General features: G+C 43.2%; 1 protein-coding gene across 2 annotated transcripts in view; it reads left to right on the top strand.

Moving 5' to 3' along the window:
• The first annotated feature begins 357 nt into the window (after positions 1–357).
• The window catches only part of GABRG3 (gamma-aminobutyric acid type A receptor subunit gamma3), a 310,487-nt gene continuing 287,194 nt past the window's right edge, over positions 358–23,650 (top strand). For both annotated transcript variants that reach the window (XM_081001400.1, XM_081001399.1), the window contains exons 1-2: positions 358–985; positions 10,034–10,182. In XM_081001400.1, coding sequence (XP_080857526.1) covers positions 933–985; positions 10,034–10,182 — 202 coding nt within the window. In that variant the 5' untranslated portion in view covers positions 358–932. The remainder of the gene's footprint in view (positions 986–10,033; positions 10,183–23,650) is intronic.

Here is a 23,650-nt window from a genome sequence, read left to right as displayed (position 1 = left end):
ACCTCCCCGCTCTCGCAAGGACATCCGAGGCAATGTTGACGAGGCTCAGCTCGGCTCGCTCCTCAATAACTGTCAGCGTGGGTCGCCTGGCGAGGAGTCAGCCAAACACAGCAGCCTCCTCGCGAGGCGCGGGCGGCGCCGGGAGGTGCTGCTGTTGCTGCCGCTGCTGTTGCCGTCGCCTAGTCAAGCTGGGGAGAAACTAGACCCCCCATCCCGCTCCTCCAACTGCCCCCCTCCATTTCTTCTGGAGCACCTTGACCCTCAAGGATGGAGAGGCACCGTCTAAGCTCCTAGTGGCTCCAGCTGCCCGGGAACAGCCAGGGACCTCTTGGCCGTCCGGGGAGGGAGGGAGTGGGGGACCCCACGCAGCCTCGGTGATCCAGGTCCGGAGGAAGCGTCCCACGTCGGGGATCGGAGCTTTCCTCCTGCCCAACGCCTGATGTGCTTTCTGCAGGCGCTTCTTCTCCTCCTCCTCCTCCGACGTGTCTCCACCAGCCGAGGGGCATGGCTGGCTGACGCGACCCTCCCGTGGACCAGCAGCTTGCTTGACCAGCTTAGACAATTGGGGGGGAAGTGGGGGAGGGGAAGGGGGTAAGGAGGAGGGCTGTGGAGCACCTCGGACCACCTGTCAGACCCTCCTCGGATCCGGAGTCCCTCTGGGATCGAGGGAGAGCTCGCTTTGCACTTGGGGGGTCGTGGGGGTTGCCTTATGGGAGACGTGGAGGAAAAGCGGGATATGCCTTGCAGCGCGCGGAACTGGGAATAAGGAACAGCCAACAGAGGGGAAAAGAAGAGAATACCCGTGGTTGCTCTCCCTCACCTCAGATACCTCCTCCTCCCCTTTGCCTGAACATCTCCTGCAACCTCTTCCTCCTCCTCCTCCTCTGGGTCTGCTGCAATTTCTCCCCTCGCTTGGCTGCGCTGCTCGGATCATGTCCGCTAAGCTTCTGGTGGGCTTCTTCCTCCTGTCCGTTTTCCAAGCCTGGTAAGTTTCATCTGGCGCGCTTCTCCTAGCCTAGTTTCATCTCCGCGCTTCTTTCTCTCTCTGTCTCTCCCCCTCCCTCTTTCTTGGAATGTCCGTGTCCGAAAAAACAACAATCTCCAGCGGCCCAAAATAATGTTATGATGACAACAATTTTTGGGGGGTGGGTCGCTCTCCTCCACAGCCGTGATTTTCTCCCCGGCTGGGAAGAGGAGCCGTGAAATAGACCAGCTGCGAGCAACTCATAGACACACACTGTCACTTTGTAAGCCCAGATGCTGCTCCTTCCATCCACGCATCCTCTTCCCCCTTTCCAAGGCTCCAGAAATGGTAGTCGTCCTCTGGAGTCTCTCTCAGTCCCAAGCCCCCTCTCAGTCCCAAGCCCCTTCGTTCGCCCCCACCCATTGCAAAAAAAAAAAAAAAAAAAAAAAAAAAAAGGGAAGAAGTTTGCTCTGCACTTTGTAGGGGAATCTAAAGCGAGCCTTCCTCGCAAAGCTAGGTTTCTGACAGCCCAAAGCAGGCTCTGTCTGCAGGGGACGAGATTCCCCAAGTGGTTTGTGTCTTAAGTGGCACCCTCGTATTTTAAAAGAAGATCCACTTGCGAGCGATTTGGGTGGCGCCGCGGTGAGATCCAAGGTTTGACGCTCACTCACCCGGGTCAAGATTTGGGGGCGAACGACGGCTGATCTTTAAACATGCGAGTCGAGGACCAAGACAGGGAGAAATTGATCAAGGCAATTAGCCTGATTAGCCCGCTTTTGTTTCTCCGCAGCTGATCTGGGGAATGTCTTGCGAGGCTCATTTCGTTAGACGGATCAAAGCGATTGCCTAAATATCTTGTCCGGGATTATCCAGAGAGATGGTTTCCTTTGATAATCATATTATACCGGGTTACGATAATGCCTCGGTAATAATCGTGTCACAATCCGTTCTGGAAAATGCCGGCACGGTCATTCAGAGAGCGATCTGCTTGCCCTGCTCGGGGTGCTTTTATTGGGATCCCTTCTGCCGCTTCTTTGCCATCTCTCTCCTCGCAGAAATAATTCTGCTAAACTTCAGCTAACGGGCAGGATGTCAATCAAAGTTAACTCCTTTGCAGCTGCACCACGTTATTGGGGAAACCCACAATACACCTTCTGCTTTCCCTTACCAGTAACTTTACAGTATGAATCTATGGTTTCATCATTCCTGTGGTATCCACACACCTATAATGGTGGAGAAGTTCTGTTCCCCCTCTAAACTGTCCCCAAATAAGACACCCCAGGGATGCCTGCAACCTCTGAATACAAAATGAGGTGGAAAGCCTTTTCATTCATCTAGAAAGGCATCCCAGAATAACTGGACAACACTTTTTAAAAAAGTTTAATCTAGTGTTTACAGATACTGCAAATGGCAAGCCCCAGCTTCCCCCTTCACTGCCATCCAGGAGGGGATGCCTCCTCCAAGAGAGCAACGTCAAAAGATGGAGGCCTCTTGATCCATTACAGGAAGAAGGACCAAGTCTCTTGAGGCACCTTAAAAGGGAGGGGGACCTGGGGACCTTCAGCTGGCGTTGCATTGCAGTTCCCATCATCCCTGACCATTGGCCATTGTGCCTGGGACAGAGGAAACTTAAGAGTCCCAAAAGATATGGGGGGGCCAGAGAGTCCCTACCCACTCAAAGACTAATGAGGAAGTGATTATGCTTGGCTCTAGTCAAGGAAAGGTTATGGTGCAATTTGTTGTATTGAAGGTTCCACAAGACCCAGTTGCTCATCCAGTCTCAGTCTCTCTCTCTCTCTCTCTCTCTCTCTCTCTCTCTCACACACACACACACACACACACACACACAATGCAGATTTATTTATTTCACATCGTTGACTAAAATTGCTTTAATCAGGTGACAACTGTACACATTTTATTCTGTCATTTTGCCCTTTCTAACCCTTCCCATCCTCTAATATGCAGTGATAAAATCACCCTGGCTTTATTGAATTGCTTTGGGGTTGGGGGAAATGCTGATGATGTTCCCTTTTAGGGGAGAAATTAGACGGTGGTGCATCTGAAAAAGCTTCAGCCAAAGATCAGTGTCTGGAGCAGTTACTTAGTCCCAGATCCTTCCACAGTGTACAATGTCTCCTGGGATGCTTACAATGTTGACTGGCTCTCAGAGCTTCCTAGCTTTGATTTTGGAACCTCCGAAGCTGCCTTATACTGAGTCAGATCATTGGCCCCATCTTGACTCACTATTGCCCTCACTGATAGGCAGTGACTCTGGGGGGTTTCAGGTAGGGACTTTCCCTATCCTACTTGACAATAGGACCTTCTACACGCACCATTGCCTACTGAGCTAGGGCTCTCCCCTTCTTAGCAAGACCCAAGAGCCACTGGTGAGATGGAAACCCTACTGTGTCCTGCAGCAGATGTGCTAGTTCGATGAGTGAATATTGCTCCACTTTAATTCAATATTATTGCACGGAAAGGAAACAACCCATGTGCAATGGTCGCACCATTCAAGTGACCATGGTGGCATGGTGGATATTGCCTGATCAGCCCTGTACAAATGGTTCTGTGCATTCCATACAGTTGCCAAAAGGGAATGCTTCTATATATCATCCTCAAGGAACACATGAAGCTCTCTTGATACAGACTGTTGGTCCATCTTATCACAGGACTATCTATTTCAACTGGTTGCAGCTCTTCTAGAGCTTTGGGCAGAGATGGGCATTTCACTCATCCGTTTAATTTGGGGATGGGGAACCCATGACCTTCATATGTTGCTAGACTCCAATTTCCATCACCCCTGACCTTTGGCCATGCTGGCTGCAGCTAATGGGACTTGAAGTCCAGCAGCCTCTGAAGGGCTACAGGGTCCCCCATCCCCACTAAACTGAAGCTCCCAGGGATTGAACCATTTGCATGCAAAGTGTGTCTTCTCTGCCATTCTGTATTCTTTTTTTTAAGCAATAAATTCCCTGACATAAGGAACTTGCCACCTAAATTAACTTGATCATAGTTGTGTATTGCTTCGGGCTCAACTAAATTAGACACATGCTTTTTGTTTTTCTTTTATTTTCCTTCAAAGCAGCAGTCATGTGGGACTGCGACTGGGGAAATTCGTCCTGAGGGAAGAGGTGTTCAGTCATACTCCCATCCCATTTGCCCATCAAGAGGAAATCATACAGACACCATATTGCTACATTTGACTTGACTGGGCAAATAGCAGCTTTAGAAGGGTGATTCAGATCAGCAGGTGGGAAAGGGTTAAACACCCCACCTCACAGCACCACTTTCTTAATCAGATTGGAAACCCCATGCAACTGGTTTAATTAAAGAAAACACACACATAAAATTCTGATTAAGGATATCCCAAGTCAGCTGCGGTATAGCACTTACCTTCTGCTACTTTGTAAACAAGAGGCTGAGACTGTTGCTAAGAATAATGATAGAGATCTACAAGACACTCCACCCCACTTGATTTGGTACTCTAGCTCAGAAGTGGAAGCATGCAAACAATTCAGGATTCTTCCCCTCCAGTCTCTGTTCCATCTCCTCACTCCACCCTTAGTTGGATCCTGCAAAATCTTTCTGGGTCTAAATTCTACCAGATCACACACCCTGCACAACTGATGTCATCTTGGATTTTAAAAAATAAATAAAACCCCCCAGGCCCCAACTCATTCATAACCTAAGTGCCCTGCTGAGTCCAGTCAAACATCCTGCTTCCTGGAAGCCCATATGAAGACAACTCTCCCCAGCAACTAAAATTCAGAGTTCTATTGCCTTTGAACATAGAGGTTCCATTGCTAATTTGACATCCTCATGAATTTGTCTACCTCCTAAGTAAGCAGACATCATCATTTTTAATTTTTTTTGTACAAGTGAATTCTACAAATTCATTGTTCATTGCGTGGAAAAGACTCCCTTTGGTCTGTTCTCAACAGTGACTTTGGCCAGTCAACGGTATAGGTCAGTGGTTCTTAAACTTTTCCTCCCATGGACCACTTGCTGAGGGGCTCGGTGAATTTTTCTGCCAGGTGTAGCCATTGTACTGTGCTGTGCAAGATGTCAGAATAATTATAATTGCATTTTATTGCTTCTTTTATTTCTTAGAATTCCACTGTACAGTGGTACCTCGGGTTAAGAACTTAATTCGTTCCAGAGGTCCATTCTTAACCTGAAACTGTTCTTAACCTGAAGCACCACTTTAGCTAATGGGGCCTCCCGCTGCTGCCGTGCCGCCGGAGCATGATTTCTGTTCTCATCCTGAAGCAAAGTTCTTAACCCAAGGTACTATTTCTGGGTTAGCGGAGTCTGTAACCTGAAGTGTATGTTACCTGAAGTGTATGTAACCCGAGGTACCACTGTATTTCTGTTTGAATGCTATAGACATACAAGAAATAAAAGAAGCAACAAAATAAGTATGCAATGTACCGTCTACTGTCTTCAACGGCAAATCCGTAGACACCTGAATGAAGCTCATGGGATCCTGGTGACACTCCATCTCCTTGATCCCATTTTGTCTGTCCATTTCCAGCTGTGATACTCTTTTTGAGATGGGATGGGCAGAACCATACACAATATTCCAAGCATGGCCACACCATTCCTGTATACCAAGACACTATGGCACCAGCCTGTTTCTTTTATACTCCTTTCTCAATAATTGCCTTTTCACCACTGCCGCATACTGAGTTAATGATTTCATTTAACTCTGTACTCATCACATTCCTGATATCTCTTAATTGGATTTTTTAAAATTTTATTTTTTGCTGCCATTTTAATGCATAGGCATGACTGATTTTCTTGCCTAAGCATGGCTCACTTCCCACTTAACATTGGAAAGTTTTACCCAGACAAGACCCATTGAAATGAATAGACTTAGCTTAGTCATGTTCATTCATTTTAGTGGGTATACTCTGAGTGAAATTTAGTTGCATACCACACATTGAATCTCGTTTGCCATTTTGTTTTTCACTCACCCAGCCTGGGGTGGTATTTTAGAATTATTCCCAGTCTGCCTGGGGGTTCAATATATTGAGTAATTTGGTATAATCCACAAATTCGTCACCTCTCACTGCTTTTATCTGACTCCAGATCACTTATGAATACAGTGGTACCTCAGTTTAAGAACAGCTCTGTTTACGATGTATTCAGTTTACGAACTGACGCAAAACCAGAAGTAGTGTCCTGGTTTGCGAGCTGTACCTCAGTATAAGAACGGAAACCAAATGGTGGAAGGGCACTGGCGGCAGGAGGCCTCATTAGGGAAAGCGTACCTCAGTTTAAGAATGGTTTTGGTTTAAGAACAGACTTCTGGAACAGATTAAGTTTGTAAACCGAGGTACCACTGTACATTAAGCAAAACTGGCTCCTCCTCCATACAGATTGGGGGGGGGGATTCTATTGCTTACAATCAAAGTTATCCATTTACTCATACAATTCACCTCTTCTTCCTTATTTAGCTATTTACAATCCATAACATGATCCATTCTCTCACCCTGTTACTCAAGGATGTATGGTGAAGAACTTTGTTGGGGTAGTTACAAAGATAGCACCCTACCCAGCATTTTGGCTCAGCCCTAGTTGGTACAAAGAGCATATTGCTAGTAAGATAAATTGAGGGTGGCCCACATTCTCTGTAGCCTGCAATGTGGGCAGATGACCTGGGGATCAGATGAGCTGTGCAAGGTTTTTGTTCCTTGAAATAAGGACTCTGGGGAAGCTATAGAAGGAACACCATTCTCAGTACAGGGCCATCGTGCAGTCTGCATAACAAATGCTTTGAGATTTCAAATCAAACACCTGTCCTTACATGTCCCGTTGGGCAATTTCTTTCAAGCCATTCAATTTGCTATGAAAATAATGCCAATACAATCAGACACTTCTCCTTTTTACAGGAAAAAAAGTTACAAAATGCAATCTCCCCTCTCACCAATAACATATATGCATGCCGAGTTAATTCATATTCTAGTCTCACCCACCCACATGTAATCTGGTTACTGTACATAGCCATTTTAAAAAAGTTGAAATGTTTGACGTGAATGTAGATATAGCCAAGCTTCACTTTATCCCCCCCCCCCCCACTTCAACGTATTATTTGGCAGCAAACATATTCATTGTTAGTTTGCGATCAGTTCCTCAGGGGCACCAGTAGGAACATAAAAGATTTGAGGCTTGGTCCCATAGAAACCAATTTTCATATGAAGACGTATGTGTATAGATGCAGATTTTTATAATTTAAATGCCACAGAAGGCAGGGCAACCATTTCCTTATCCAAATCACTGCAAATAAATTCTTTGATTAATTTGCACCCCACAACAAGTCACCCCAGATCAGTTCTTCATTCATTCATTTACCCTCTATTAATTTTTTTCATCAGCTCCTGCTCCAAATCGTTAATTCCTCTTCAACAACCCCTCTCACTGCTCTTTAAATTCACCATGTCATAGCTGTGACACCCCACAGCACCCCCTAGGCTCGGCGCCCAGTGTGGTGGAACTAGTCACACTTCCCTAAATCCACTTCTAGGAGCAGAATGGGACTCAGGTTGGGTTGTGATTTCACTGTGGAGAAACCTGTCCAAAAGAAAACAGGAATCCAGCAGTTGATATGTACTCAAGGTGCAACTCAACCCAGAACTACTCTGCATGCAATGGAGTTGCACTGGCTGCAGCTGAATACAGATGGAATTTGCCTTGTAGCCTTTAATAACTCACCTCCGAAAGAAAATAATTCATTTAATGTACCTTGACAAATCATGAGTGTCATCACCGGAGAGAGAGAGTGAGGGAGAAACTACAATAAGGCTTAGAAATAAGTGCCATGAGCAATGAAACACAGCTTCCTTCCACATTTTTGGTTTTTTGTATTAAAAAAAAAATAGTTCATATATCCCAGACGTATTAAACTGTAATTTAACTTAGGCTGTACTCATGTCCAATTGCTTGATGGTGCATCGTATAAATGAAAGGATGCTGCAGCAAACTCCCTGACATAATGAGCAGGTTAACAAATATGGAAATCTACCATAACCCAACACCCCAGGAGAGTTACAAAGAGAGGGAGAGGTGAACAAGCTGGAAGGAAAGGAAATGAGCAAGATCAAAATTTTGTAACATTGTACATGTAAAGAAAGAGAAGGGCTAGGAAAGCCTGCTTCTCCCACAACTGCCTTGAGAAATAGGCCAATCACGACCCAAACTATCTGGTAATTGCTGCAACCAACCTCCTCCTCTTAACTCCTCCAGCCCCCAGACAGGAGGGAGTTCTGGGACTTTCAAGCAAACACCTAAACAGGGACTCAGAAATGACATCCACTTTACTGGACCCACCACAGGTTTATCCACCAAGATCCATCTCAGTTTACACTGTGAGCAGAGCAAGCTTCTAGCACCCAGATCTGGCTTTGCTTCCTGTGGGCCTCCACATCTTCTACCCTACCAGACCTAACGGCCACCAGCCATCACTGGCTGCCCTATCATGCAAAGTGACATGGAACACAGAGGAGAGAAACCACACACGCAAAGCATGGCTTTCCATTCCCTCACTGTGAGGTTACAGGGAACCAGGCAGAGGGCCTTCTCAGTGGTGGCACCCACCCTGTGGAATGGCCCTCCCATCAGATGCCAATGAGATAAGTAACAATACAACCTTTAGAAGACATCTAAAGGCAACCCCGTATAGGGAAGTTTTTAATGTTTAATGATGCTTCTGTATATTCTTGAAGCCATCAAGAGTGGCTGGGGGTGGGGTACAATTATTATTATTATTATTATTATTATTATTATTATTATTACTAGTACTACTATTGTGAGGGGTATACACTATACATTTAAGTTGGTCCCTGGGAATACGTTCATCTATTTCTACTTTGAAATGTATACTTTTAATATGCCTCAAATGGAAACAAGATTCACCATGCTTTTAGCAAAGAACACAAGAAGTTGTGTTATATGTAGTCAGACTACAGAACTTAATTCATTCTGGAGGTCCGTTCTTAACCTGAAACTGTTTTTAACCTGAGGTACCACTTCAGCTAATGGGGCTTCCCACTGCCGCTGCACCACTGCACGTGATTTCTGTTCTCATTCTGAAGCAAAGTTCTTAACCTGAGGTACTATTTCTGGGTTAGCATAGTCTGTAACCTGAAGCATCTGTAACCTGAAGTGTCTGTAACCCGAGGTATCGCTGTATTTGTTCACCTAGTGCAGATTCTGACCCCAAAAAACACTCTTTGGAGTACTGGGGGGCAGTGGCAGAGGGAAAACTCCAGAATAATGTGGGATGTGGGATGAGGGGCTGCTGGAGCAGCAGGGGAAAGCATTCCAGTTCAGATGTGGATCCTAATATGAGTTAACTGAATGAGGTTCATGGTGGGGAAGTTCATGCCCTCTGCCCCATTCCATGTTGCCCAGGAGGACCCCCACCCAAGAATCCAGAGAGGGCCTGTGTGGCTGCAAGAAGACTTGGGTGACTGGAAACATTCCTTCCATGAGGCTCCTTCAGTTAATTTATCTTTGGATTGAAGCCAATGTGTCCAGGATACTTTTATCTTATTTTCAAACATGCTACATTAAATACCTGAACTCCGAAATGCTGAGGATATATAATGACTTTTTAACAGGGTGACATGATCAGGAAATATTAAAATAACTAATCCTCCCTCCTTCACTTTCTTCCTGGGCAAGAGATGAGGAAGCATGTGTTAAAGAAGCTAGATTTGGAGTTCTGCAGGGTGTTCTTCCACCACCTCAGGCTGCTACTGCAAGTTAAAAACTACACAAAATAGCTCATCACACTGATATAGAAGAAAAGTGGCATTTGTCCCTAGATTCACCATCTAGTGAGAAGTAATGATAGAAGACTATTCAATTATTTTCCATTAGAGTGTCCTACTTAGACTTTCATCTGTGGCAGTTAGCACATCCTTTGATTTTTCCCCCTTCTTTTAATGGGAAAAACAAATAACTCTGAATGCTCCCCATGAAATGACTGAATTATGGAGGAAATAGAGGCATTGCACTGCCCTTCCTCATGTGACACTGTCCTATGGTTTATGTTTTGAATTGCAGCTCAAGAAAGGTTGAAGAGGATGACTTTGAAGATTTCACGACAAACCAAAAATGGGTAATGTCTCCAAAAACGCATGACACTGACGTGACACTGTTGTTAAACAAGTTGCTGAGAGAATATGATAAAAAGCTGCGGCCAGACATTGGAAGTGAGTGCTTTCTTTCCCTTTAATTTTCTGTAATGGATATATCCTATTGCAGATGGCTGTGTCCGTATTTTCTTTTTGTTTTAGTAACCAATGTGCATGATCAGAGGCGTACATAGATACCAATGTGTTTTGGTTCAGGCTGACTACAACCCGTAGTAGAAATTGGATTGTATACGAGGCACTGGGCAATCAGTAAATAGTACGAAAATAAAATGGTAAGGCTATAATTATATATAGTAGTGCATCATTGAACTCAGCGAGACTAACCTTTGAGTAGACATGCATAATAAGATTGTGCTGTTTGCAACATAATAAAAATATACACATTTTATAAAATGGGTGCATTTAGACTTTTTAATAGTACACTTTGGCTTCCCTATCTCAAAAACTGTTGGAAAGCTGGGGAAGATACAGAAAAGGTCAACTGAAATGATCACAAGGCTAGACCATCTTCCCTTGCGTGAAAAGTTAAGCTGTCCGAGTGCTTTTTAGTTTGGGAAACAAGATGACTGATACTATGGAGATCTATAAAACTATGGAGTGAGAAGAGAGTGAATAGCTGAGACATTTTAATCCCTCTGTCATAATACTAGAATTTGGGTACATAAGGAAGTTGATAGGTAGTAGTTTAAGGACAAGACAGATTGTATAGTTAATTAACTTCTGCAATTCACTATCACTGATGTGATAACATGCATTAATTTAGATGGATCTTAAAAGGGATTAGGATTAATTCACAAAAGATACATCTATAGCTATATATGTAGGTATAACCATGACATCTAAGAACAGAGGGTGGCCTCCATTGGATGTCCCTGATGCGCAGCGTAAATTAATAATGCAGAGTCTTCTTCAGTAAAAGAATAAAAGCTTTACTGAGTTAAAATAAACTTGTTTGCAAATAACAGCATAGTGAACAGAAGAGTAAGCTAGCTTCAGAGCATACACAGTTTCCACTGAGCACAGGCTCCACCACACACTGAGACTGAGACACAGACACACACACTCACACACACTGAGTAAGGCATTGAGTCTCCCTGCAAGCAGATACAATACTTAAACAGAGAATGAGTCATCCCCAAGATGAGTCACAGTGATTCAGCATGCTAAGTGATTCTGCAGCTTTTCAGCATTTCACAATATTTCTAGACTCCTTTACTGCTTCCTTTACTGCTTCTGCTCTCAAATACCTTTGTCACATGACAGTCCACCCCACTGACAGAAGGCGTATGTTAGTGGAACTGAGCGGGTGGGATAGTTGGGAAATTCCTGCTCCAACTGCAGCCCTCTGCCAGCCCTGAAACTCTGCCAGGAAGAATCCCCAATCCTCCAGAGTAGATTTTCAGTGGACTGGGGTGCAGGGTAGAACACGAGAAATAGTCTTCATCCTTCTTCGGCTGAGGAATGCCTTTCACCAGCAGAGGGTAACATCTGAAAACTTAGATGTTCAGGGACAGTGTATCTGCCACAGCAGGCTGCAGGGGGGAGATTCGTCATCATCACATTAATTTATGAATCTCCTTTTATATTTGTCCCAAGACGATTTACTGACGTATAATAAAACCAGCTAAAAATAGTTTTATGAACAGTACAACTTCCTCCCCCAATATGTTGTTTTTTTTAAAAAAACAAAACAAAACGAAATGAAAACCAAAGACTGAGACCTTTTCATTCGGATAGAAAAGATGGATGAACCAAAAAATTCAAAGCCAGATAGTGGACACCTGCCTTATCTTGACAGGGATGCTGTTCCACACAAAAGGGGCAGTCATACTGAAATCCCTGCTCTGAATTATTGTGGAGTTGGCTTCTCATATTCTGGGGACTTTCAGGAGAAACTCATCTGCAGAACACAGTGACCTACAGGGTGATTTTTCAAGGATACACGAGAAGCAGTGGAGTAGGCCTTCACCGCAACTTCTTGGAAGTTAAAAGCACATTTGTCAACAAATAAGAGCTGGGCCCCCAACCCATATCAGAAATGCATTCCAAATCGGGAGTCTTCCAGCTGCATTTTCTTTCCAACAGAAAAGTGGCCAGGTTAAGAATCCTCCCCCCTTCTTAAAGTATTATTCATAGAATGTATTGAAAGGCAAATTCTTGCTACCTGATTTTGGTTAGTTTCTCCCTCCCAATGCAACCTCATAAGACATAGTATTTGGTAGCTTCCTTTCAATCCTCTGGATAAAGTTTTCCTCTGTGTGTGTGTGTGTGAACATACAGGGGGTCAGTGTCAGGATGCTGTCAGCAGCTGGTTGCCCAGGGATGTATAAAGACAAGGAAAAGTTTCTTACAGTCCTTTTTTATTTCAAACTTTACAGAGAGAGGCTATAGAACCCAGCCTCTTAGATAATGGCATTGTCCTGAGCGAATCTCTATCCCCCCTTCTCTCCCACTTCCTCATTCCTTATCCTCATCATCTCCTCTATGGGTGGTGCCACTAAGTGCCCTCTGTCTTCGAGCTCTTTGCTCTCCTACTTTTAAGGCCTGCTGGGTTCTTGGAGATGGTGGGTCTGGAATGCTTTCTAGTGACAACTTGTCAGCCAGCTGCTGCTCTGTCTCTGCTCCTCCTCTCCCATTATTTCCCAGCTTTCCCCCTCATCTGCCTCTGAGCTGTGACCTCCAGCAAACCACTGTTGTAAATCTATACTGTTTTTCTCTTCTTCCTCCTGCCTGGAAGGGTCAGGATGGGGAGGCGGTCACCACCACTCCTCCTTCTCTGCCCAGCCCCTGGCAGTCAGAGGGAACAGAGGAAGGAAAGATCCATTGTGCAAGAATTTTAGCAAAAAGCAGCACATCTCTCCAGACAGAAAACTCCTGTAGCAGCTTTGCAAATTGATCCACAAGTCCTTCTCAGATAACTGAATTAAGACAGGGCCCATTTGCAGTGGCTTGGGCAGAGGAGCTCAGAACCCATTATTAAGCATGGATGAACAAATCGGGAACAGCCTTGTAGAATCATATGAGATGGAAAAGGCTAAAAGACTGTCAGGTCCAACTTCTGGGCTGCAAGCCAGAATAAACAAAACCCTCTAAACAGGTAGCAGGCAGAAAATGATTTGCCTTAACAAGCTTTTTGCATCCCTAGATTCACAGATCCCTGATTCAAGGAATAGATCTGGTGTGCTGACAGTCACCCAGGTGTGAGGAATGGGCTGTAATGCATTTTACTTTTTAGCCATTTGTTTTTGTTTGAAAACACTCGAGTTTATTTTGTTTATGAGGTGCTGTGCAACTGGAATTAATTTGTATTGAATCAGGCCAACGTATGCAGATAAAGACTCAGGAAGTGATTTGTGGATGAGAGCAGGCTCCCAGACACACCTAGGTTAGGCACCTGCATGCAGTAATTCTGCCGTTCTAAGCAATAACTTAGAGTTAGCACCACTAGCTGCCTGGAGCGTAGAGTAGAAGAAGAGTATAGGACATTTCTGATGGTTCAAGGGAAAAATAGCTATGAAAGGAGAATTCCTGTATGACAAGATCCTGGTTGGGGGAGAGTACTCTTTGGTGCGGGAACCCCAGCAAAGATTTTAAATCCACAACATATGCAGTAAAATCAGGGCTCTTTTTCAGGCAGAACTCAGTTCCGGCACCTCTCAGGTGGGCACTATTGCCATTATAAGAGAATACGGGAGGTGTTCATGTTGAGTTCCAGCACCCCTTTTTCTGGAAACTGAGTAATGTTGTTGGCATCCTTCTGTCTCAAGAGACAATGGAGTGTGCCTCTGGGGGTGAAATCAAATCACTGCGTTTGCAGCATTGAAGTGACCTCCCCAAGGCACATGTCTGGGCAGTCCTGGGTTGCCCAGATGTCAAGACCTCTCTCAGCCTCACTGATGTGGTCCAAAGCAAAGCAGAACAATACATATGACACTAGCTTAGCTGCAGGAATCGCTGGAAACAGGCGTACAAGGCACCATCTATTCTGGATTTGGGTAGGGTTCACTCCCTAGCCTTTTCTTTTCCTAAAGATATTCTGCAGAGGTTTAGGATCCAATTTTTTTCTTTTCTTAGAAGCCACCTTCCCATGTTGGCAAGCCCCATTTACCTGTATGTGCAGAAACCACCTTCTTGATTGTTGGATCCACCATTGGTCTCATCTGCTCAATCTGCCAGAGCCTGTCTTTGCTTGCAGAGGAAGTCCTTAACTCACTGAGGGTTTGAGATCCATCAGCTACCCTCACCTGGTTTAGCCGGCCAGTCGTAGCCATTCTCTAACACCCCATGTACCACATGCAGCAAACTAAAGCGTGGAAATCTAGGCTTTAATATATGCCCTTGTGAGTTCCAAAACTTTCCTCTTCCCTTAACATAGAAAAAGACTACATGTTTGGCTTACGGAAAATCTGTCCAGTTTAGCCGCTTCAGAGGCTGAGGTTCTCAGGTAGATTGAGGGATCAAAAGCTTAATTACTTGGTCCCTCCCAAGGTAAGCTAAGCCTGGCAGGACAGCTTACTCTATGGTATTAACCCTTTCATGCATTAAGATTATCAGAACGATCGTGTGCAACTAAACTACTTCCCTCAAAGATCAGACGTTTTTCAAAAAGCAAGCGACAGGAAAATGCACTTAAAAGTGTGGGATAACACTTTGATGCAGCATTATCTAACCTCCCCACAAACAAATTGCAATGAATTCTCATCAAATAGCCAATGTCCTCTTATCCCCCGGCAAACAAATCAGGATGAATGTTCAATAGCCAGTGTGCCAGAGAGCCAGTGTGGTGTAGTGGTTAAGAGCGGTAGTCTTGTAATCTGGGGAACCGGGTTCGCGTCTCCGCTCCTCCACCTGCAGCTGCTGGGTGACCTTGGGCCAGTCACACTTCTTTGAAGTCTCTCAGCCCCACTCACCTCACAGAGTGTTTGTTGTGGGGGAGGAAGGGAAAGGAGAATGTTAGCCGCTTTGAGACTCCTTAAAGGGAGTGAAAGGCGGGATATCAAATCCAAACTCTTCTTCTTCTTCTTCAGTAAATTAGTTGTCTAGCTGTATCCATAGCCTATATGGTGTGGGTTTTTTGTTTTGTTTTAAGGGTTGTTTTTATTTCCCTGCTTGTATAACCCAGCTGCTTCAACTAAAGGCAATTGGTTACTAATTGAACTCAGCCCGTCTTAGTTCACTGCTAACACAACCTTGCATAGTAAAATCCAGTGTTAGAAGAAAAGCTGTTAATATTTCAATTTCATGGGTGCGTCATGCTAGGCATAAAGAGCTTTCAACACCTGATCGAATGGAGCTCTTAAAGTTTGAACAATAACATGGTTCACAGCCAATAGCAACACCTGCAGCTAAATTTTGGAAGTGCTATTTCGTTTTATGCTGGGCAGCTTGTCCCCAGGTCACAAACTCTGGAAATAAATCATCTCTCCCACACAGGCCTGGAATGAGCAGAATAAATCACGTTATGATTCTACAGGGAACTACCTAATAATAAAGTGAGTTTCCATAATGTTAGCTGTGGTTACACATTTTCCCCAATGCTGAAAGATCCGTTGGCAAAATAATTCCCATTATCTCTCAGCATGCAATCATAAATCTTGGCTTAGATCAAGGAGTCAAATTATTTGACATCTCATATATTCCAACAGACAGGGTAGGAAAGTCCATATAACTCTGGACTGTATATTGAGATACTTAAAAAACTCCAATAAACAGTAGCCTAGTTTTTGTGAAGCAGTGATCCATGCGATGGTCATCTCCAGGCTTGACTACTGTAATTCGCTCTACACAGGGCTGCCCTTGAAGCTGTCCCAGAAACTCCAGCGGGTACAGAATGCTGCAGCGAGGCTCCTCACGGGGTCTCTGCCATGGGAGCATATTCATCCAGTGCTTTTCAAGCTGCACTGGCTCCCGGTGGAATACAGGGTCAGATTTAAGGTGCTGCTTTTGACCTTTAAAGCCCTTCACGGTCTAGGACCCTCGTACCTATGGGACCGCCTCTCCCGGTATGCCCCATGGAGAGCCTCAAGGTCCATAAATAGCAACACCCTAGTGGTCCTGGGCCCTAAGGAAGTTAGATTAGCTTCAACCAGAGCCAGGGCCTTTTCAACTCTGGCTCCGGCCTGGTGGAACATTCTGCCTCATGAGACCAAGGCCCTGCAGGATCTGATTTCTTTCCGCAGGGCCTGTAAGACAAAGTTGTTCCGCCTGGCCTTTGGCTTGGAGCCAATTTGATTCCCTCCCTCTCTTTCTTTTTTCTTTTCCTTCTCCTGCAAGGAGGCTACATTTTAATATTTTAATGTTTCAATATTTTAATGTATTTTAATTTTGTTTTTAAGTTGTAATCATTCAACTTGTTTTTATTATTGCTTGTAAGCTGCTCTGAGCCCGGCCTTGGCTGGGGAGGGCGGGGTATAAATAAAAAATTATTAATTATTATTATTATTATGATCCTTGCAAATGCCAGCATAATGGTAGGAAAGTGAATCATCATTGTTGCTGTGGTTTAAAGGGATTCCATCTTCTTCTCCATGTCTTCTATTGGAAAAAGCCCAACTTTTGAGCTCATGCAACTGATACTTGGGTACCAAAGACAGGGTGTGCTGTCATCCATTGGTATGCTGCCCATTAGGGCTGGGCGATATCTGGCTTTCAACATCACAATATATCACCAGCTAAAAATCACTATATACTGATATATTGCAATGTATGAAATAGGGATGGAGCTATGTAGAGGCATTGGCTGGCTCCATGGTTTTTCCCGCATTGTGATTTTTGCATAGCAAGCTCACACATGTACAACATGATTCACAATATATTGCCAGGTCAAAAATTAAGAAACTGGCCTCACAATATGGACTTCAAACTGGTTTCGGATGATATAGCGATATATTGCCCAGGCCTACTGCCCATCATGCTGGCCAACAGATACATTTTCTGAGCTGGCAGAGATAATTTTGGACCTGGTGGGGGGGGGGGAGAGATCCCTTGGAGTGTGGTACTGGAGTACTTCAACATCCATATTGAGCTCCTTTGTTAGGAATAGCTCAGGACTCCATGGCTACCTTGAAAGCAATGAGACTATACTAAAGTTAGTTGGGCTCTAGTGACATGATGGCCTGTAACACTTGATTTAGTGTTCTCAGCCAGCTGAAATTCCAGTGGGGGGCATATTCACAATTTCTTTTTCATTGATAAATTACTATTTGGTAAGATTTAGAGACATAGGGCCTTCAAACCTCTACAGAAGAGGACCAGTTAGGCTGCTCTTCTCCCAGAGGCAAATTGACAGTCTCTTGGTGACCTTTGGGAGAATTTCCAGCTGGCACAGTTGTCACTCCTGATGAAGTCCTGATTGATCAATGGGATAAGGAAATGATGATCAAAGACCAACTCCCACTGACTAGATCCCAACCTGCTTCCTAGGGAGCTTGGCATGATAAAGCAGCTGGGATCATAGCTGTCAACTTTTCCCTTTTCTTGCGAGGAATCCTATTCGGAATAAGGGAATTTCCCTTAAAAAAGGGAAAAGTTGACAGCTATGGCTGGGATGGTGCAAAGATGGAGAAAAACTCAGGAGAAATCCAACTGAGCATGGGTTAGAACTAAGGGCTGCTAATTTTGCTACCTCCTTCCATTCTTTGGTAACCATTACAGTTATCTAACTCTTAGACATAGGGCTGTCTTTGAAGCATTTGATGCAGAATCAAAGGGCCAGATTATTAACTGAGACTTGCTGATCTGACCACAACATTCCAAGCGCTTAAAAATCTGGCGTCTAGGTCTTTTTCCGGGTTCGATTCAGAGTGCAGGCATTGACTTACAAAAGCCTTCAATGGTCAGGCTATCCAAAGATCCGCCTTTTTCCATATCAACCTGACCATATGCTATAATTTTCAACAGAAGCTTTCCTGTGTGCCATCAGGCATTAGGCAGATGGCAACTGGAGACTGGACCTTGCGGCAGTGACATTTAGGTTTTGGAACTCCCTCCTCAGAAAGATTTGTGCGCTGACTTCTCTTTTATATTTCTGGTGCCAAATAACATCAATATCATTCAGGTGAGAATTTGGGGAGGAAGGAGTTTGACATTTCATCATTTTATTGCTTCAGTTTAAACTTTAAGCTGTCTTTTATTTTTGATGTTTTAGTTTGATTTCTTGGGTAAGGGATAAAACATTAAATACATTGCATATTGGCAGAAAAGGCAAAGGTCATACAGAGGAGCTGAACCAGGTGCTAAACCGAGGGCCATTTGATTTTCTGACAAGCACCAAAGTCACATGGCTAGCTCCTATGACTCTGCTATTGGAGGGGAATTCTCTAGTTTCATAAGCTATGATGTAATTAATCATATAAATACAATACAGTGGTACCTCTAGTTATGAACTTAATTCGTTCCGGAGGTCCATTCTTAACCTGAAACTGTTCTTAACTAGAGGCGTGCTTTCACTAATGGGGCCTCCTGCTGCCGCTGCGCCGCCGGCACACGATTTCCGTTCTCATCCTGGGGCAAAGTTCTCAACTTGAGGTAACTCTTCCAGGTTAGCGGAGTTTGTAACCTGAAGCATTTGTAACCTGAGGCATTTGTAACTCGAGGTACCACTGTATAGCATTTCTAAAACATATAATTCATTAAAAGATAGACAAGTTAAAACACAATATATATATATTTTTACATGCAGTTTTCTTTGTCCCGTTACTTAATTTCAAAAAATCTTTTAGTTGTATCCTCTTTGAATTGGAATGCATGCTTCATTCCCCTTCTCTGCCTGCTCCCTCGTTCTCTTTAGTTGGGATATAAAGAACCACACAACCATCACCCAAGAAGGTTTCTTTGGCTTGTAATTGTCAAACAGCAACTATGACATCTCAAAACTTGTTCCATAGCAAACCAGTTAACCTGCTTTCAGTCTATTCAGTTGTGCACATTTGCAAGCTACTTGGAACGCCTTCGCTCCTTACGTCATTTGAGTCTCTATGTAACAAATCAAAATATGGCAAAAAAAGGAGCTGCGTCTTTAATCTATAGCATTCTTTTAGAACAATATGCAGGTGATACAGGAGGTCTCTGGACAGTATGGAAAAGAAACTTAGGGATCATAATTGCAGATAATAAATGGCAATCAATTTGGCACAACCCGTCCCTACAAACAATCTCTGCTCGTTTGCAGGAGGCTTCTCTCAAAATTATATTTTGCTGGCACTGGAATCCATCACGTCTAGCCAAAATAAACACTACCATCTCTCCCCTATGCTGGAACAGCTGCAGAGAGATAGGCTCATATTTTCACGCACGTTGGTATACTCCTTTTGGGAAAAGGTGTTCCAGATTATTTTCAAAATTGCTCATCAATCCCTTCCACCCAATTCAGCTCTTGCCTCGTTATTCTTAGACTCAAACTTAAACAATAACCTCAAATGCACAGAATTAGTATTTTTTCTATTATCAGCAGCCCAATTAAGAATTATGGAAACAACCTATAGAAATCCTCATTGAAACCTGCGTAAATAATATTTGGAATGCGGTTCTGTCAGAAGGCCTTACTCGCCATAAAAGAGTAATTAAAGGCACTTCAGAGATAGACACTTTTGGCAAGACCTGGCTTCCATTCTTTTCCTTTATAAATGAGACAGAATATACTTTTATTCTGCCCATAACACAAGAATCTCTGTGGAGAGGATACTTGAATTGACAATGCATAAATAAACATATTGCTTGTGTACAGCATATGAAACTTAAGAACGTACCACTGGACATTCTCCAAGTTACTGCAGTTATATGTTGTTCTTGTATTTACATGAAAATCAATAAAAATTATTTGGATTACAAAAAACACACACAAACCACTTATGCATTTAAGGTGCGTTTCAAAAACCAATTTGTGGGGAAACATTCCATTGCGTGTATGCAACACAAAACAGCCAGCTTTCAGAACGATCCCATTCTCTTTTTTTGCTCTGCTAATGATTAGTTGTACTGCTTGGTTTATGTCACTAGGTGTCAGTGTAGTACTGTATGCACAGCTAAGAGCACACTATCACTAAAAGTCAAAATAACAAGTGAGGCCCTTTGAAAACAACTGGATTTTCATTAATTTCCTGTTCCCTATGGCTGTAATCCTGTGTTTCCTTAAGTGTCTGTGTTCCCTTAAGTGTCCCATTAGCCCGGTTGGACACAGTGAGATTTGCTTTTGAGTAAACAAACATAAGCTGGACTGTGCTGCAAGGGATTTTTCCCCCCTGGCTCTGTGGAACATGACTATATTTCTTCAATAAAAACAAGCAATTAGACTTATAGCCTTTTCCCTAAAAAAGAGAGAATATTTCCAAGTGTGGTAGGATTTTCAATGAGCCACGTTGTGTGAGTTTAATGCAAAATATATCATGGTATAGAAAAGAGAAGCGAAATAAATGGAAGAGAAGATAAAGAAATGTCAACTAATATAGTTGTGTTTTTTTAAAAGAAGTCAGTAACCAGTCATGCATTTTAAATAGGGATTCAAATATGAATGCCAGTGAGGTGTATAAAAGCAGATAATCTATATTTTCAAGTGCTCTTTGTGCTTAGAAATGCCTGTGGAATACAGCACTTTTGATGAACTGAATTGCACCTGATTATTTTCTATTTATATCCCATTTTGATGCCTCAAGGCGGTAGCTAACAAAGGCACTCCAGAACAATGAAAAAGAACAACAAGGTGGTGTGTGGGTTGTGGATGGACTTGAAATAATTGGAAACCCAGTCCTCTGGATGCCCTGGTTTATTCGGGGGTGGGGTAGGATGGTTGAAGGCAAAAGCGAAAAGCCACAATGCACAAGAAAAACATCACCCACATTGCTTGGGACCCTGGCCTTTGACTTAGGAACGTAATGTATCAGGCATGCCAGACACTCCAAAAGCCACAAAATGGTTTATATAAATGAAACGCAATGTGGTGTACACCGTAGGAAAAATGTGAAAGGCACTGTGTGACATCTGACAGTGTCAGAGTGTTGTGCAATGAACCTTCTAATGCAAGCAAGACTTCATTCTCTCCTGCTCCCTTCCATCTCTGCTGCATCTCCTCACACCCCCAAAATCTCCCCAAGAGCAGAAGCAGGGGCTGCAGAAAAGAGGAGAGGAAAGGGAAATCCCATCACGTCCATATTAGATATTGCCCATTAAGAGTAATTTATCAGCTTAAGTTCATAAAATAAGATTCAAGTAATTTCAGAACGTGGAGAGCTCTAACAGCAAATTGTAAAGAAGAAGAAGAAACCATGTATATTTCAAAAGGGCGTTTTATTAGATTATACAGAAATTTCATGAGACAAAATTCATGAGGTAGGACTTGATTAATTGTAAAATGTGGAGACAAATGAAACAAAAATAAATTTATAAGGTGTTAGGGAAATTATCACATAACACACAAGAGAAGATTCGGTTAATGATTAATCCACAAGTAGGACAAACGTAATTCAGCAGGGCATGATGAGGCAAGGTGCGATCGATTATTAAATTTAGGTACCAATGATACTGACAAAATAAAATTAAACCTCTTCTTACAGCCACGTAATAGAATCAAATTGTAAAATTCACATGGAAAAGCTTGGCCAATTTAGATAATTATTAATGTAGGTATTAAGCACATTTGGGAATATAAATAGAAATAGCTATTAAAATGAATTTATACTTTAAGAAAATGAATGAATTTCTGGTCATATAAACGGTAACTTTATTATTAACTTAATGTAGGTCCAGAGATCTGGGTGAGCAACAAGTGTGTTTGCATTCTGCCAGTTGAAAAAGACCTATAGGGCAATCCAATTCGCCCTTTGTGTCTCTCTTGAAGGTGTGGGGGTTGGATGGGCTAAAGGTGTCCTGGTTAGTATCCCCCTGGTCACCTGCAGAAATATGCTCAGTTTCCTCTTCTGTCCACCCTAAACGGGCAGGCAGAAATACGGCTGGTGGTATTTTGATTGATTGATTGATCCATTGATTAACCCATTGATATCATGGAACTTTGAAGTGTCAGGCATAGCCCTATTGGCTTTAGCCCAAACGTAGCAGAGTTTTCCTGCACAGCGAGGAAGCTAGTTGCGGCGATAATGACTAGTCAGCTAGACTCAGAATAACTATTTACAGGATTTATTAAAAGGAAAAATAAAACCAGCAGAGTTTCTGCATACAAATGAAAGCAAAATAAATCCTTTCTTTCTCTCTCTCTCTCATAACCATACACAGCACTTCTACTCCTAACACACCTCACACCAAACTGTGCTAGCAATCCTAGATAACAGAGTTGAGTGCTGGTCGTTAACCAATCAGAGTAAGTAGTTTCTAGGTCAAGCAGACCTTGGCTTTCTGCCAAGAGTAAATTGACACTGCCTTGAGTTAATTGTGTGAAGCCAGAATCTGCAAGTTCCCATGAGAATCAATTAACAGAAACTGAACACCCCCTCACAGATTCTGCTGGACAATTAACATCAAATAACACCTATGTAGGAGATTATTTTTCCAGCAAACCTAAACCCTTGCACATTTGCTTGTTTTTTATCTTTGCCAATGGTTTAGTTAATACATCTGCTACATTTTCTTCACTTGATACATAAGTACATGTGATTATATTGTCTTGTACACAGCAACGTACATTTTGGTATTTTACAGAGATATGTTTGGAACGTGATTTGAAACCCTCTGTTTTACTTAAGGTTATACAAGCTTGATTATCAATGTAAACTCGTACTGGTTCTCCACAATTTACATTTAAATCTGCTAACAAATGCTTGAAATAAACCACCTCGTTGCACAATTCACTCAATGCGGCGTACTCTGATTCCGTTGATGACACACTTACAACGTCTTGCTTGCGTGACCGCCAGCTGATTAAAGCTCCACCGACCATTATGACTAGTCCTGTGACAGATTTTCTATCTGGCAAATTTCCCCAGTCACTATCACAGTAGCAACTCAACATTTCGTCCTTGGAAGAATTTAATTGTAACATATAGCCAATTGTCTGTTTGAGGTATCTCAGAACTTGTTTTACCCCTTTCCAGGCATTTAGTGTGGGTTTTGAGACCAATCTACTTAATATGCCTACTGCGTAGCTAATATCAGGTCTGGACCACTGTGCTAGATATAATAAACTTCCAATTACAGAGTGATATACATCAGGATGTTCAAATTCAGGACTCTCATCTATATGAAGTGTTTTTATGAAACCTGGATCCATAGGCACCGCTGCCCCTTTGCAATCCTGCATCCTGTATGTAGTCAGTAGCTGTTTAACTTTGTTCTGCTGACTAATTAGGCAGCTGCCATCTTGGGCCCAGCACACTTCCAACCCTAGATATGTCCTAACCGGGCCTAAGTCCTTCACTTTGAACTTACTGGACAATTGCTTGGCAAACCTTTTAGTTTGTTTATCTGTTTTACAGGCATACAATACATCATCTACATAAATCAGACAAAACTCTTGATCACTGCCTGTACCACGTACATAAACACAATTGTCAGCTGTACTCTGCTTGAAACCAAATGACAC

The sequence above is a fragment of the Podarcis pityusensis genome, assembly GCF_964106645.2.
Source record: "Podarcis pityusensis genome assembly, chromosome: 4".
Classification (NCBI taxonomy): Eukaryota; Metazoa; Chordata; class Lepidosauria; order Squamata; family Lacertidae; genus Podarcis; species Podarcis pityusensis.
This window is presented reverse-complemented; position numbering and strand designations above follow the sequence as displayed.